Here is a 10988-nt window from a genome sequence, read left to right as displayed (position 1 = left end):
GTGCATGAGGTGCAGATTAGAAGTCTATATTCAATACCGGTAAAGTCTTTTTTGTCTCAACCGATTTTCTGGCAGCCAATCGCTTTACTTCTGTCAGTAATTCTATAGTTGCCTCTGCAAAAGTTTTTTTCTTAGAGAGGTCGAATTGATAATCTTTTCTTGGAGGTCGAGATGGAGCAGTATTTGGCCAGCAACATTAGCTTTCGCTATCCATTTACGACGCGTTTATTTTATTAATTAGGACGCTTCCGTATTATAGTGTATTGATATGGCCTAATGTTGCCCTTGAAGAACATCCGCCGGACCCACTAGCAGTCAGTTCCGCATTCAAACTCGCTGGGCTCACGATGAACTTCGTCACCGTCGCCTGCTTTTTGTTGTTGCTGGCCTCGAATGTTCGTGGACTGTGTCCTGACGAGTCAGCATGCCACGTTGAACGAAAAATGGAGTCCCCTGGAACGTATACGATCGCTGCTTTGTTCGCTGGAGGGAGACGTAATTCTACTGCTCTCAATTCTGAATGCAGTCTAATGTTGAATACGCCTCAGTATAACAGGCACGCCATAGAGCAAGCTGAGGCTCTCATAGCGGCTATCGAATTCGTGAACGAAAGACAACTTTTGCCACCCAACAAGACGCTTGGATATGAGATTTGGGATACGTGCAGTCGATTTCCGGAAGCTGATGATACTTCGAGAGAATGTAGCGTTTCTGAGTACCGTGAGAATATAATTACCAATAAAAAGCCATTGGTGACTATTTTGGGTCCTTCTTATAATACGCGAGATTTGGAAAGGAGTAGTCTTAAAAGAGATACGGAGAGTGCTCTTATTGGATTAACTGGCGTCGGTGAAGTAACAAACCGAAGAAATTACCAGGGAATTTTTTTTCTTACTGACCAACCTCCACTGTCCTCAAACGACGCACCAGATACTAATCTACTCCTTGTGCACGATGAGGCCGCGAATTTGGAATTACGATGTCAAGTGCAAGCGCTCGCCGCTGCTCAGTACGCAATTCGCACCAAAAATAGCAACAATATTAACGTCGTCTCCAGCGGCGACATTTGCGGCCAAGTCTTTTTGGAAGAATTTGTGTCTAAAGCAGGAAATTATTCGTTCAAATGTTATCAAAACCACAATACCTTTGCAAGCTCGACGTACAGAATGGATCCAAGTCAATGCACTGTTTTTGATGTGTCAATACAGAATCACATATTGATGGCTGAGAAAAAAGATCTTTGCAAAGGACTCATAATTCTTATAGCAAACACAGAATTCGTACATGAATTTCTAGAGATCTACGTAAGTGACAACGGACTCGATTGCGAGAAAACGGAGTATACATTTCTAATTGGCCAGCTGTGGGGGGATCCATCGTATTATCCTTCAATAGAGAAATCGATAGTCAAGCTGATAGAAAAAGGAGTAGAAGTCAGGGGACTTCAGTATCACGTTGGCAGCAGCGAATGCATTCAAAACCACATGACGTCATTGAGAGCCGACTCGGCAGAACTCGAAAGAAATTGTTGGCTTCGCGACTACTGGGAACAACAGTTCGAGTGCAGTATTCAACGTAAAACGTGTAATTTAACTGACTCGCTAAACGGGTGGTCTTCGGTCTTGAGTCGCAATTACAAGGCTGGGTTGATTATGGACAGCGTCATGATGCTCGTGGAATACATAAAAGCACGGACTCCTTCCGCCACGGACTTTCATCAGTTTTCTTCAGTTATTCACAATCAGGCTTCACACTACACGTTGTATAACAATCAAACTGAAGCGTTAGTACACACGCTGAGTAACAAGCGAAGCTGTAAAGGAGCCACGTTTGCCTTTCTTCAGCCCAAACAATGGCAGTTTGACATTTTCAACTTTAGCACGCGCACCAATCAACTCCAATCCAACCAAATAGGCTTCTTGTACTATGACTGCGGCAACGAAGACAGCCAATGGTTTTACGAAAATAACTCAGAGGCAAGTCAGTCAGAAACCGTTTCGTGTAGCTTTGCTACTCCAGTGGTGTCACGTAGCGATATGTGTCTCTGCGATGAACCCACAACGTCCGCACCCACAACGTCCGTACCCACAACCGCGCCATCATGCCAAGACAATTCCTTGGTAGTTCTAGCTCTACTTCTTGCTATAGCAGCGGCCGTCCTTTTCATATTTTACGTGTATCAGAAGAGACAAGCTAGCCTGGTATCCATCAGTCTGCACGATCTTCCAATCGTTTTATCGACAGACGCTCTGTTTTCCATAATAATTGCTATATTATCATCTGTGGGTGTTCTGGAGCCATTGGACTGCGACGGCTTTATTCTCGACTCTTTGATACAAATTGGAAACTCGATTTGTTTTTCTTGGCTGTTTATCAGTCTACTAACCAGCATGATGACGTCTCGCCTTGCCACCGTCTGCCTCAAAGGACCGGGATTCTGCGTGCTGTTGGGAATTCAAATAGCGTTGTCTGTCGCTGCGAGTAGTAGTAGCTCAAGTTTTCTGAAAGGACTTTGCATTGAAGATCGTCAAAGCGTTTTATCGGTGTTAGCCTACTGGTACAGCGCTCTTGTCCTCCTCGCTTTTCTGCTTCTCTTCTTGGTACACACAGCGAGAGAGCACAGAAAGACGTGGAACAGAGAATATTTAGCCGTTCTATTTGTTGGCGGATGCCTGATCGGTTACTGTGTTCTACTATCGACTCTGCTTTGGCAAGATGCCTGTGTCGGACTTATGGTAAGCGTTGTGATGCTGGCAAGTACGCCAGCTATTGCACTGATCATTGCTGTTGCCCTTATGCTGGCAAAAATGAACCAAGCAGCACTTTCGGAAGACCGTAAGTGCATGTAGTGGTAATAAGACTTTTCACAACAATGCGGTTTAGAGGGACCACTGGATAGGGCTGTGAGCATATTATTACAAGAGCGACACTCATTTTCGGGAGAACTTCCCGCTGGGGTCGAATTTGCTCTTGAAGATGATTTGAAGGACAAAATTGACAAAGCGTTCATCGATCCAACACAAATAAGAAGTCAACATAGAATTGGAAGAGGTAACTGTTTATCGCAGATCATGACAATTTCATGGAGCGTATCTATAGGAAATTTTGGATTCGTTTTCAAGGGTCAGTGGAACGACGAATTGGTAGCAATTAAAACCGTTCAAGGTCCTTACATAATTAAAATGAGACCATAGAACAAAGTTATATGTATGTTCCATAGATTTTGATTCCGATTCGGCAGTGAACGCTTTTATCAAAGAAGCGATCATCATGACGACATTCAAACATCCTAACGTCATGAACATGCTTGGAATGTCGAAACTAAGCTTCGGCAGCTTTCTTCCTCCCTCCCCCGTCATTCTACTTCCCTACATGGAACTGGGCGATTTGAAAACGTTTTTGAGAAAGTCGAGAGCCAGATCAAGTCGATCAACATCAATAAGCGGAAGCGGAGAGAGCAACACGGTAAAAATATATGTACTCAAGTAATCTACTCATTAGTGTACATGTATCTACTAGGCCTTTCCGGCAAAGCCATTGGAATCAGTCGATCAACTCAATTTTGGGAGACAGATTGCCAAGGGGATGGACTACTTAGGCGCAAAGAAAGTGATTCATCGTGACTTGGCTGCACGTAACTGCATGTACGTGAGAATTGCGGTCGATATACAGCTTCCCTGGCTTATCTTATTTGGACATTAGGATCGACTACAACATGAGGGTGAAGGTCTCTGATTTTGGATTGGCTCGCGAGGCGGAATATTACAGGGATCCGCGCAGGGAGGCGCGATTGCCTTATCGATGGATGTCTGTCGAGGCAATCAAAGATTACCTATTCACCAAAGAGTCAGATGTGGTAAGGCAATGGATTATGGGATGGATACATGATTGGTCTAATACGGGTTCTACAGTGGGCTTTTGGCGTGACACTGTGGGAAATTATGACGAAGGCGGAAGTGCCGTATGCTGTGATGTCCATAAAGGAAATGGTCAACGAACTGATGAAGGGATACCGTTTGGAGCGTCCGTACGATTGCCAGCGAAACGTGTAAGTCTTGAATGTGAGAAAATGATAGAATGGAGTCTTCGTATAGGTACGATATTATGCTTCGGTGCTGGAAGCAAAAACCGCACGAAAGACCCACGTTCTCCGAGCTGATCAATTTCTTGGATAAAGAAATAGAGATATTTGGTCCGGAATATAAACTTTTCGACGAAGAAGGTTCGGCTGAGGGCGGCAGCGACGAGGTTTTCGGACCCGAATTGCAAGTGTAGATTCGTAGGCTAACGCACTAGACTTCGGTATGCACGAAAAACATCAGGAGCGTGCAGAGCGTGCTCTATTTTATCCATGATTACTCTCGCAGAATAACACGAGTACTTACCGCGAAAAAATGTTAAAGTTAAAAATCGAATGATTTATTCCTCTTCCAATTATTAAATATCAAACAATAGCTCTAAATCGAATCAATGCTTTTTTCATAGAGTTTGCAATTGTCGAGATGAAGCAGTATTTGGCCAGTAACACTACTTCAAGATCAACATTAATTAGCTAAGCTATATCACTAATCCGGAAACGTCTAATAAAATGAAACGCGTCCGCGGTGAAAACTGAAAAGCGAAAGCTAGTACATCCGCCGGACCTCTGACTTGAGTCAGTTCCGCACTCAAATCGCTGGGTTCACCATGAACTTGGCCACCGTCGCCTGCTTTTTGTTGTCGGTCTCCGCTGCTCGCGGACTGTGTCCGGACGAGTCAGCCTGTCACGTTAGACGAAAAATGGAGTCTCCTGGAACGTATACGATCGCTGCTTTGTTTGCTGGAGGGAGACGTAATTCTACTGCTCTCAATTCTGAATGCAGTCTAATGTTGGATACGCCTCAGTATAACAGGCACGCCATAGAGCAAGCTGAGGCTCTCATAACGGCTATCGAATTCGTGAACGAAAGACAACTTCTGCCACCCAACGTGACGCTTGGATATGAGATATGGGATACGTGCAGTCGATTTCCGGAAGCTGTTAGTACTTTGAGAGAATGTAGCGTTCCTGAGTACCGTGAGAATATAATTACGAGTAAAAAGCCATTGGTAACTATTTTGGGTCCTTCTTATAATACGAGAGACTTGGAAAGAAGTGATCTTAGAGGAGATATTGAGGATGTTGCTGTTAGACTAACTGACGCTAAAGAAGCAATAACAATGGGACAGTTTCGAGGGATTTTTTTTCTTACTGACCAACCTCCACTGCAAGATGATATACAAAACACTGAACTAATTCAAACGTACAATAACGCTGTGAAATTGGAACTGCGATGTCAAATGCAGGCACTTGCCGCTGCTCAGTACGCAATTCGCACCAAAAATAGCAACAATATTAACGTCGTCTCCAGCGGCGACATTTGCGGCCAAGTCTTTTTGGAAGAATTTGTGTCTAAAGCAGGAAATTATTCGTTCAAATGTTATCAAGACAACAATACCTTTGCAAGCTCGACGTACCAAATGGGTTCAAGTCAATGCACTGTTTTTGATGTGCCAAGACAGACAAACGAATGGATGGCTGAGAAAGAATATCTTTGCAAAGGATTCATAATTCTTATAGCAAACACAGAATTTGTACATGAATTTCTAGAGATCTACGTAAGTGACAACGGACTCAATTGCGAGAAAACGGAGTATTCATTTCTAATTGGCCAACTGTGGGGGGATCCATCGTATTATCCTTCAATAGAGAAATCGATAGTCAAGCTGATAGAAAAAGGAGTAGAAGTCAGGGGACTTCAGTATCACGTTGGCAGCAGCGAATGCATTCAGAACCACATGACGTCATTGAGAGCCGACTCGGCAGAACTCGAGAGAAATTGTTGGCTTCGCGACTACTGGGAACAAAACTTCGAGTGCAGTATTCAACGTAGAACGTGTAATTTAACTGACTCGCTAAACGGGTGGTCTTCGATCTTGAGTCGCAATTATAAGGCTGGGTTGATTATGGACAGCGTCATGATGCTCGTGGAATACATAAAAGCACAGACTCCTCACGTCACGGACTTTCAACGATTTTCGGGAGACGTTAGTGATCGGCCTTCAAACTTTATCCTGTATAACAATCAAACTGGAGCATTAGTACACACGCTGAGTAACAAGCGAAGCTGTATAGGAGCCAATTATGCCTTTCTTCAGCCCAAACGATGGCAGTTTGACATTTTCAACTTTAGCACGCGCACCAATCAACTCCAATCCAACCAAATAGGCTACTTGTACTATGACTGCGGCAACGAAGACAGCCAATGGCGTTATGAAAATAACTCAGAGGCAAGTCAGTCAGAAACCGTTTCGTGTAGCTTTGCTACTCCAGTGGTGTCACGTAGCGATATGTGTCTCTGCGATGAACCCACAACGTCCGCACCCACAACTGCGCCATCATGCCAAGACAATTCCTTGGTAGTTCTACCTCTACTTTTTGCTACAGCAGCGGCCGTCCTTTTCATATTTTACGTGTATCAGAAGAGACAAGCTAGCCTGGTATCCATCAGTCTGCACGATCTTCCAATCGTTTTATCGACAGACGCTCTGTTTTCCATAATAATTGCTATATTATCATCTGTGGGTGTTCTAGAGCCATTGGACTGCGATGACTATATTCTCGACTCTTTGATACAAATTGGAAACTCGATTTGTTTTTCTTGGCTGTTTATCAGTCTACTAACCAGCATGATGACGTCTCGCCTTGTCACCATCTGCCTCAAAGGACCGGGATTCTGCGTGCTGTTGGGAATTCAAATAGCGTTGTCTGTCGCTGCGAACACCACGAGTAGTAGCTCAAGTTCTCTGAAAGGACTTTGCATTGAAGATCGTCAAAGCGCCTTATCGGTGTTGGCCTACTGGTACAGCGCTCTTGTCCTCCTCGCTCTTCTGCTTCTCTTCTTGGTACACACAGCGAGAGAGCACAGAAAGACGTGGAACAGAGAATATTTAGCCGTTCTATTTGTTGGCGGATGCCTGATCGGTTACTGTGTTCTACTATCGACTCTGCTTTGGCAAGATACCTGTGTCGGACTTATGGTAAGCGTTGTGATGCTGGCAAGTACGCCAGCTATTGCACTGATCATTGCTGTTGCCCTTATGCTGGCAAAAATGAACCAAGCAGCAATTTCGGATGACCGTAAGTGCACGTTGCATGCAAGACTTCTCACAACGATACGTTTTAGAGGGACCACTGGATAGGGCTGTGCGTATATTACTACATGAGCGACACTCATTTTCAGGAGAACTGCCGACAGGACTCGAAATTGCCCTTGAAGACGATTTGAAAGACAAAATTGACAAAGCGTTTATCAATCCAGCACAAATAAAAAGTCAACATAGAATTGGAAAAGGTACCAACTATTTATCAATTTCATGACGTCAGCATGCGTATTTATAGGAAATTTTGGATTCGTTTTCAAGGGTCAGTGGAAGGACGAATTGGTAGCAATTAAAACCGTTCAAGGTCCTTACATAATTAAAATGAGACCATAGAACAAAGATATATGTATGTTCCATAGATTTTGATTCCGATTCGGCAGTGAACGCTTTTATCAAAGAAGCGATCATCATGACGACATTCAAACATCCCAACGTCATGAACATGCTCGGAATATCGAAACTAAGCTTCGGCAGCTTTCTTCCTCCCTCCCCCGTCATTCTACTCCCCTACATGGAACTGGGTGATCTGAAAACGCTTTTGAGAAAGTCGAGAGCCCGATCAAGTCAATCAGCATCAACAAGCGGAAGCGGAGAGAGCAACACGGTAAACTATATCGTTTACAATATGTATGTGCTGTGCTGTATCTACTTATCTACTAGACCTTTCTGGCAAAGCCATTGAGCTCAGTTGATCAGCTCAATTTTGGGAGACAGATTGCCAAGGGGATGGTCTATTTAGGCGCAAAGAAAGTGATTCACCGTGACTTGGCCGCCCGTAACTGCATGTACGTGAATTGAGATCAATATCAGCTTCCCTGGCTTATCATATTTGGTCATTAGGATCGACTACAATTTGAGGGTGAAGGTCTCTGATTTCGGATTGGCTCGCGTGGCAGATAATTACCAACTTAAAGTCGAAGATCCGAGCAAGAGGGCGATGCGGTTGCCTTATCGATGGATGTCTGTTGAAGCAATCAAAGATCTCCTATTCACCAAAGAGTCAGATGTGGTAAGGCAATGGATTATGGGATGGATACATGATTGGTCTAATACGGGTTCTACAGTGGGCTTTTGGCGTGACACTGTGGGAAATTATGACGAAGGCGGAAGTGCCGTATGCTGTGATGTCCATAAAGGAAATGGTCAACGAACTGATGAAGGGATACCGTTTGGAGCGTCCGTACGATTGCCAGCGAAGCGTGTAAGTCTTGAATGTGAGAAAATGATAGAATGGAGTCTTCGCATAGGTACGATATCATGCTTCGGTGCTGGAAGCAAAAACCGCACGAAAGACCCACGTTCTCCGAGCTGATCGATCTCTTGGATAAAGAAATAGCGATATTTGGTCCGGAATACACTCTTTTCGACGACGAAGGTTCGGCTGAGGGCGGCAGCGACGCGGTTTTCGGACCCGAATTGCAAGTGTAGATTCGTAGGCTAACGCACTAGACTTCGGTATGCACGAAAGGCACGAAAACATCAAGACGATGTTTCGCACAGGTTTGCTCTAGCGAAATAGCACGACTACTTACCGCGAAAGGAGGAAACTGTTTCGTTTCTTAGTCCTATGCGTCGTCGCGCTTCTGTGCCAATCGGAAGCGGAGCTTCGTCACGAAACGCTAGCGAACGAAGCCTTCGCCGTTCTCATCGATCCAGCGGACTTCGGCTTCACTTCGAACGACGGTAAGCAAGCGAAAAGCGTTCGCATTCGAAGGAGGGCGGAACTGTACGACGGGCGTATCCGCCGGATCTCTCTAGGCTCGGAAATCTCCTACGTCGTCGTATCGTCGTCCGATTGGATCCAATTCATGCAGAAACGTCTTATTCTCGACGACAGTAGCCTTTCGCCGGGTCTCCTCTACGGAACACCGCGATCCAGCCAAAAAGGAACGACGACCCTTGTGGACGTGAGAAAGAATGCTCTTAGCGTTACGTCAGTCCGTAAGCGTTGCTTTTCTCGTTAGATTACGGCTTTTAGTTCGACTCAATATCCTTCCGTTTCTAAGCGGATGGAGATTCGTGTGGAATCTGGGAGCTGTAAATAGTTTGGGGTAATTTGATTAAATAATTAATTAAATTTGGTATAGTGCCTCAGGAACTGTACCTGTTTCAATTGACTACAATGAATCTTTTCGATTTTCATCAAAATAGTGCAAATAAGGAGAATTTTGAAAATGAAATCAAAGGAATTTGGTCCTCAAATGAGGAAATTGATATCAACATTTTTCAATACTTTACCTATGAAGAAAAGGGTACTCGTCTATCAAGACCAGCTCCAGGACAAATGCCAAAAGAAGGGTACCAAAAAATCAATAATAAATAAATTAATAAATTAATTTGGTGTCTTCAGGATGTACATCGTTGCCGGGCCAGCTAATAGAAACGCCGTTGCAAATCTCAGTACAACAGAATGCTCAGATGGATCATTACGAGATCTTCCAATCAACTATCAATCAATAGATCTTGACATTAACTGGTGCTCCTTCCAAATGGTCACTATTGAACCAGAGACCAATCCATATACTGGTTCACTCAATACTGGCTACACGCCAGATACAAGACCCAGTGACGATGACATGGATCAATTGGATATTTTCCTTAAAACCGTCGTTGCTCTACTGGTCGTCGCTATTGTCCTCTTCCTCATTCTCGCTTATATAATGTGTGGTCGGAGGAAGGTAACGCAAGCCTATGAACCTGAAGATGTGCCAGATGGAAGGTACAGTCAATATTAGAACTAGGGTTCACTCATGTTATTTCTCTCTGTTAGTGAAGTGATTGTGAACAAGAGAGCGATTCAGGGCGCTTCGACGAAATTGCGTCGCATTCCCGTGCAGCCAAACTGGGACACTTTTGTGTCAAAAGGTGACGTAGAGTATCTAGAATAGATCGGGTTTCAATAATTAATATTTCAGAGAGGGCGAGTCGAGTTCGGCCGGCGGAGGAGCCCGTTAATCGAAAGGTACTTCTGCACAGTGATGACGAAATCGACAGACCAGACTCGTACAGAAAATCGGGAATGTAGGGCAAATAAATCAGTTTATGGCTCAGAATCGATTATCTTTTTTCATGATTAGGTTTTCTAGTGACGACGACGAGCTGAGCCCAAAGAAAAGCGTGCCATCCTATAGGGATACTCCTCGCTATTCAAGCGCCGAGAGTACCCTGGAGAAAAAGCCCTCCGAGGGTAAATAAAAACTCATTATTGAGATCCTATATATCTTGACGTTTTATCAGGTCGTCAGCCCCCGGCCTATGTGAGACCGCCTTTATTTCTCGAAAGCGGAACGGTGAGTCCGTCTATGGTTGATCCCCATGTTTCTCCGGATCAGCCACAGCCACGTCATCGTCCCACGACCAGTTATTCGTCCGCTGAGGGAGATCTGGGACCGGCTCCTTCCTACGCCAAACCGCCGTCGTTTGGCAGCGAAAGAATCGTCGAGAGCGAACCGCAGGATGTTTAGGAAGTCGATTTTTTTCTCTTGTTCTTTTCTTTCATGTTCGTGCGTCCACGTGTTTTGCGGGTAGATGAGTATTTATCTTCATTGAGAATAGCGCGCTTGCGGTCGTCGCACTTTGCGTGGTCTTCTTTTTCTTCTCATGGACTTTCGTCGATCGCCGATGAACGGCGGCAAGTCTCGAAAGCCAGGCGGACATGTCGACGAGCTTCTGGAGCAGGAAAACGATCGGCTAGTCGGCGATCTATCGGGAAAAGTATCTCAACTCAAATCAGTAAGACGGGAGCCAAAAACGGGCAAAATAACACCATTTCCTACAGCTAGCCGTCGATATCGAACAAGAAACGC

The 10988-nt window shown here is 44.6% G+C and overlaps 3 protein-coding genes across 4 annotated transcripts; all 3 read left to right on the top strand.

Moving 5' to 3' along the window:
- The first annotated feature begins 335 nt into the window (after positions 1-335).
- On the top strand, positions 336-4461 carry LOC136198345 (uncharacterized). Its single transcript, XM_065988263.1, has 8 exons — positions 336-2835; positions 2884-3051; positions 3100-3165; positions 3221-3465; positions 3520-3644; positions 3703-3856; positions 3912-4048; positions 4095-4461. The coding sequence occupies exons 1-8, from the start codon at positions 348-350 to the stop codon at positions 4273-4275; spliced, it is 3564 nt and encodes a 1187-aa protein (XP_065844335.1). The 5' UTR covers positions 336-347; the 3' UTR covers positions 4276-4461.
- Positions 4462-4706: 245 nt separating this feature from the next.
- On the top strand, positions 4707-8676 carry LOC136198563 (uncharacterized). Of its 2 annotated transcripts, XM_065988546.1 has the most exons (9): positions 4707-7159; positions 7206-7373; positions 7421-7486; positions 7542-7786; positions 7843-7967; positions 8023-8191; positions 8247-8383; positions 8430-8557; positions 8611-8676. In XM_065988546.1, the coding sequence occupies exons 1-9, from the start codon at positions 4780-4782 to the stop codon at positions 8616-8618; spliced, it is 3426 nt and encodes a 1141-aa protein (XP_065844618.1). In that variant the 5' UTR covers positions 4707-4779; the 3' UTR covers positions 8619-8676. The 2 variants fall into 2 exon arrangements, with proteins under 2 accessions (XP_065844618.1, XP_065844617.1); XM_065988545.1 differs by lacking the exon at positions 8611-8676 and having other exon boundaries at positions 8430-8610.
- Positions 8629-10734, top strand: LOC136198564 (epsilon-sarcoglycan-like). The gene is made up of 10 exons (XM_065988547.1): positions 8629-8682; positions 8746-8865; positions 8941-9089; positions 9147-9219; positions 9270-9480; positions 9533-9901; positions 9953-10047; positions 10098-10203; positions 10260-10369; positions 10420-10734. The coding sequence occupies exons 1-10, from the start codon at positions 8640-8642 to the stop codon at positions 10644-10646; spliced, it is 1503 nt and encodes a 500-aa protein (XP_065844619.1). The 5' UTR covers positions 8629-8639; the 3' UTR covers positions 10647-10734.
- Positions 10735-10988: the final 254 nt, after the last annotated feature.

Source organism: Oscarella lobularis, chromosome 19 (genome assembly GCF_947507565.1).
Source record: "Oscarella lobularis chromosome 19, ooOscLobu1.1, whole genome shotgun sequence".
NCBI classification, from domain to species: domain Eukaryota; kingdom Metazoa; phylum Porifera; class Homoscleromorpha; order Homosclerophorida; family Oscarellidae; genus Oscarella; species Oscarella lobularis.
Note: the sequence above shows the minus strand (reverse complement) of the source record. Positions and strands in the feature narration are given on the sequence as shown.

What these genes read in the sequence shown, in the direction of transcription:
- LOC136198564 (XM_065988547.1), top strand. Translation starts at nt 8,640, where the DNA reads ATGCACGAAAGGCACGAAAACATCAAGACGATGTTTCGCACAG. An exon ending in CGGCTTCACTTCGAACGACG is followed by an intron (nt 8,866 to 8,940) that starts GTAAGCAAGCGA and finishes GGATCTCTCTAG; the next exon opens with GCTCGGAAATCTCCTACGTC. An exon ending in GGACAAATGCCAAAAGAAGG is followed by an intron (nt 9,481 to 9,532) that starts GTACCAAAAAAT and finishes TGGTGTCTTCAG; the next exon opens with GATGTACATCGTTGCCGGGC.
- LOC136198563 (XM_065988545.1), top strand. Translation starts at nt 4,780, where the DNA reads ATGGAGTCTCCTGGAACGTATACGATCGCTGCTTTGTTTGCTGGAGGG. An exon ending in TCAACATAGAATTGGAAAAG is followed by an intron (nt 7,374 to 7,420) that starts GTACCAACTATT and finishes GCGTATTTATAG; the next exon opens with GAAATTTTGGATTCGTTTTC. An exon ending in TCACCAAAGAGTCAGATGTG is followed by an intron (nt 8,192 to 8,246) that starts GTAAGGCAATGG and finishes CGGGTTCTACAG; the next exon opens with TGGGCTTTTGGCGTGACACT.
- LOC136198345 (XM_065988263.1), top strand. Translation starts at nt 348, where the DNA reads ATGAACTTCGTCACCGTCGCCTGCTTTTTGTTGTTGCTGGCCTCGAAT. An exon ending in TCAACATAGAATTGGAAGAG is followed by an intron (nt 3,052 to 3,099) that starts GTAACTGTTTAT and finishes GCGTATCTATAG; the next exon opens with GAAATTTTGGATTCGTTTTC. An exon ending in TACGATTGCCAGCGAAACGT is followed by an intron (nt 4,049 to 4,094) that starts GTAAGTCTTGAA and finishes GTCTTCGTATAG; the next exon opens with GTACGATATTATGCTTCGGT.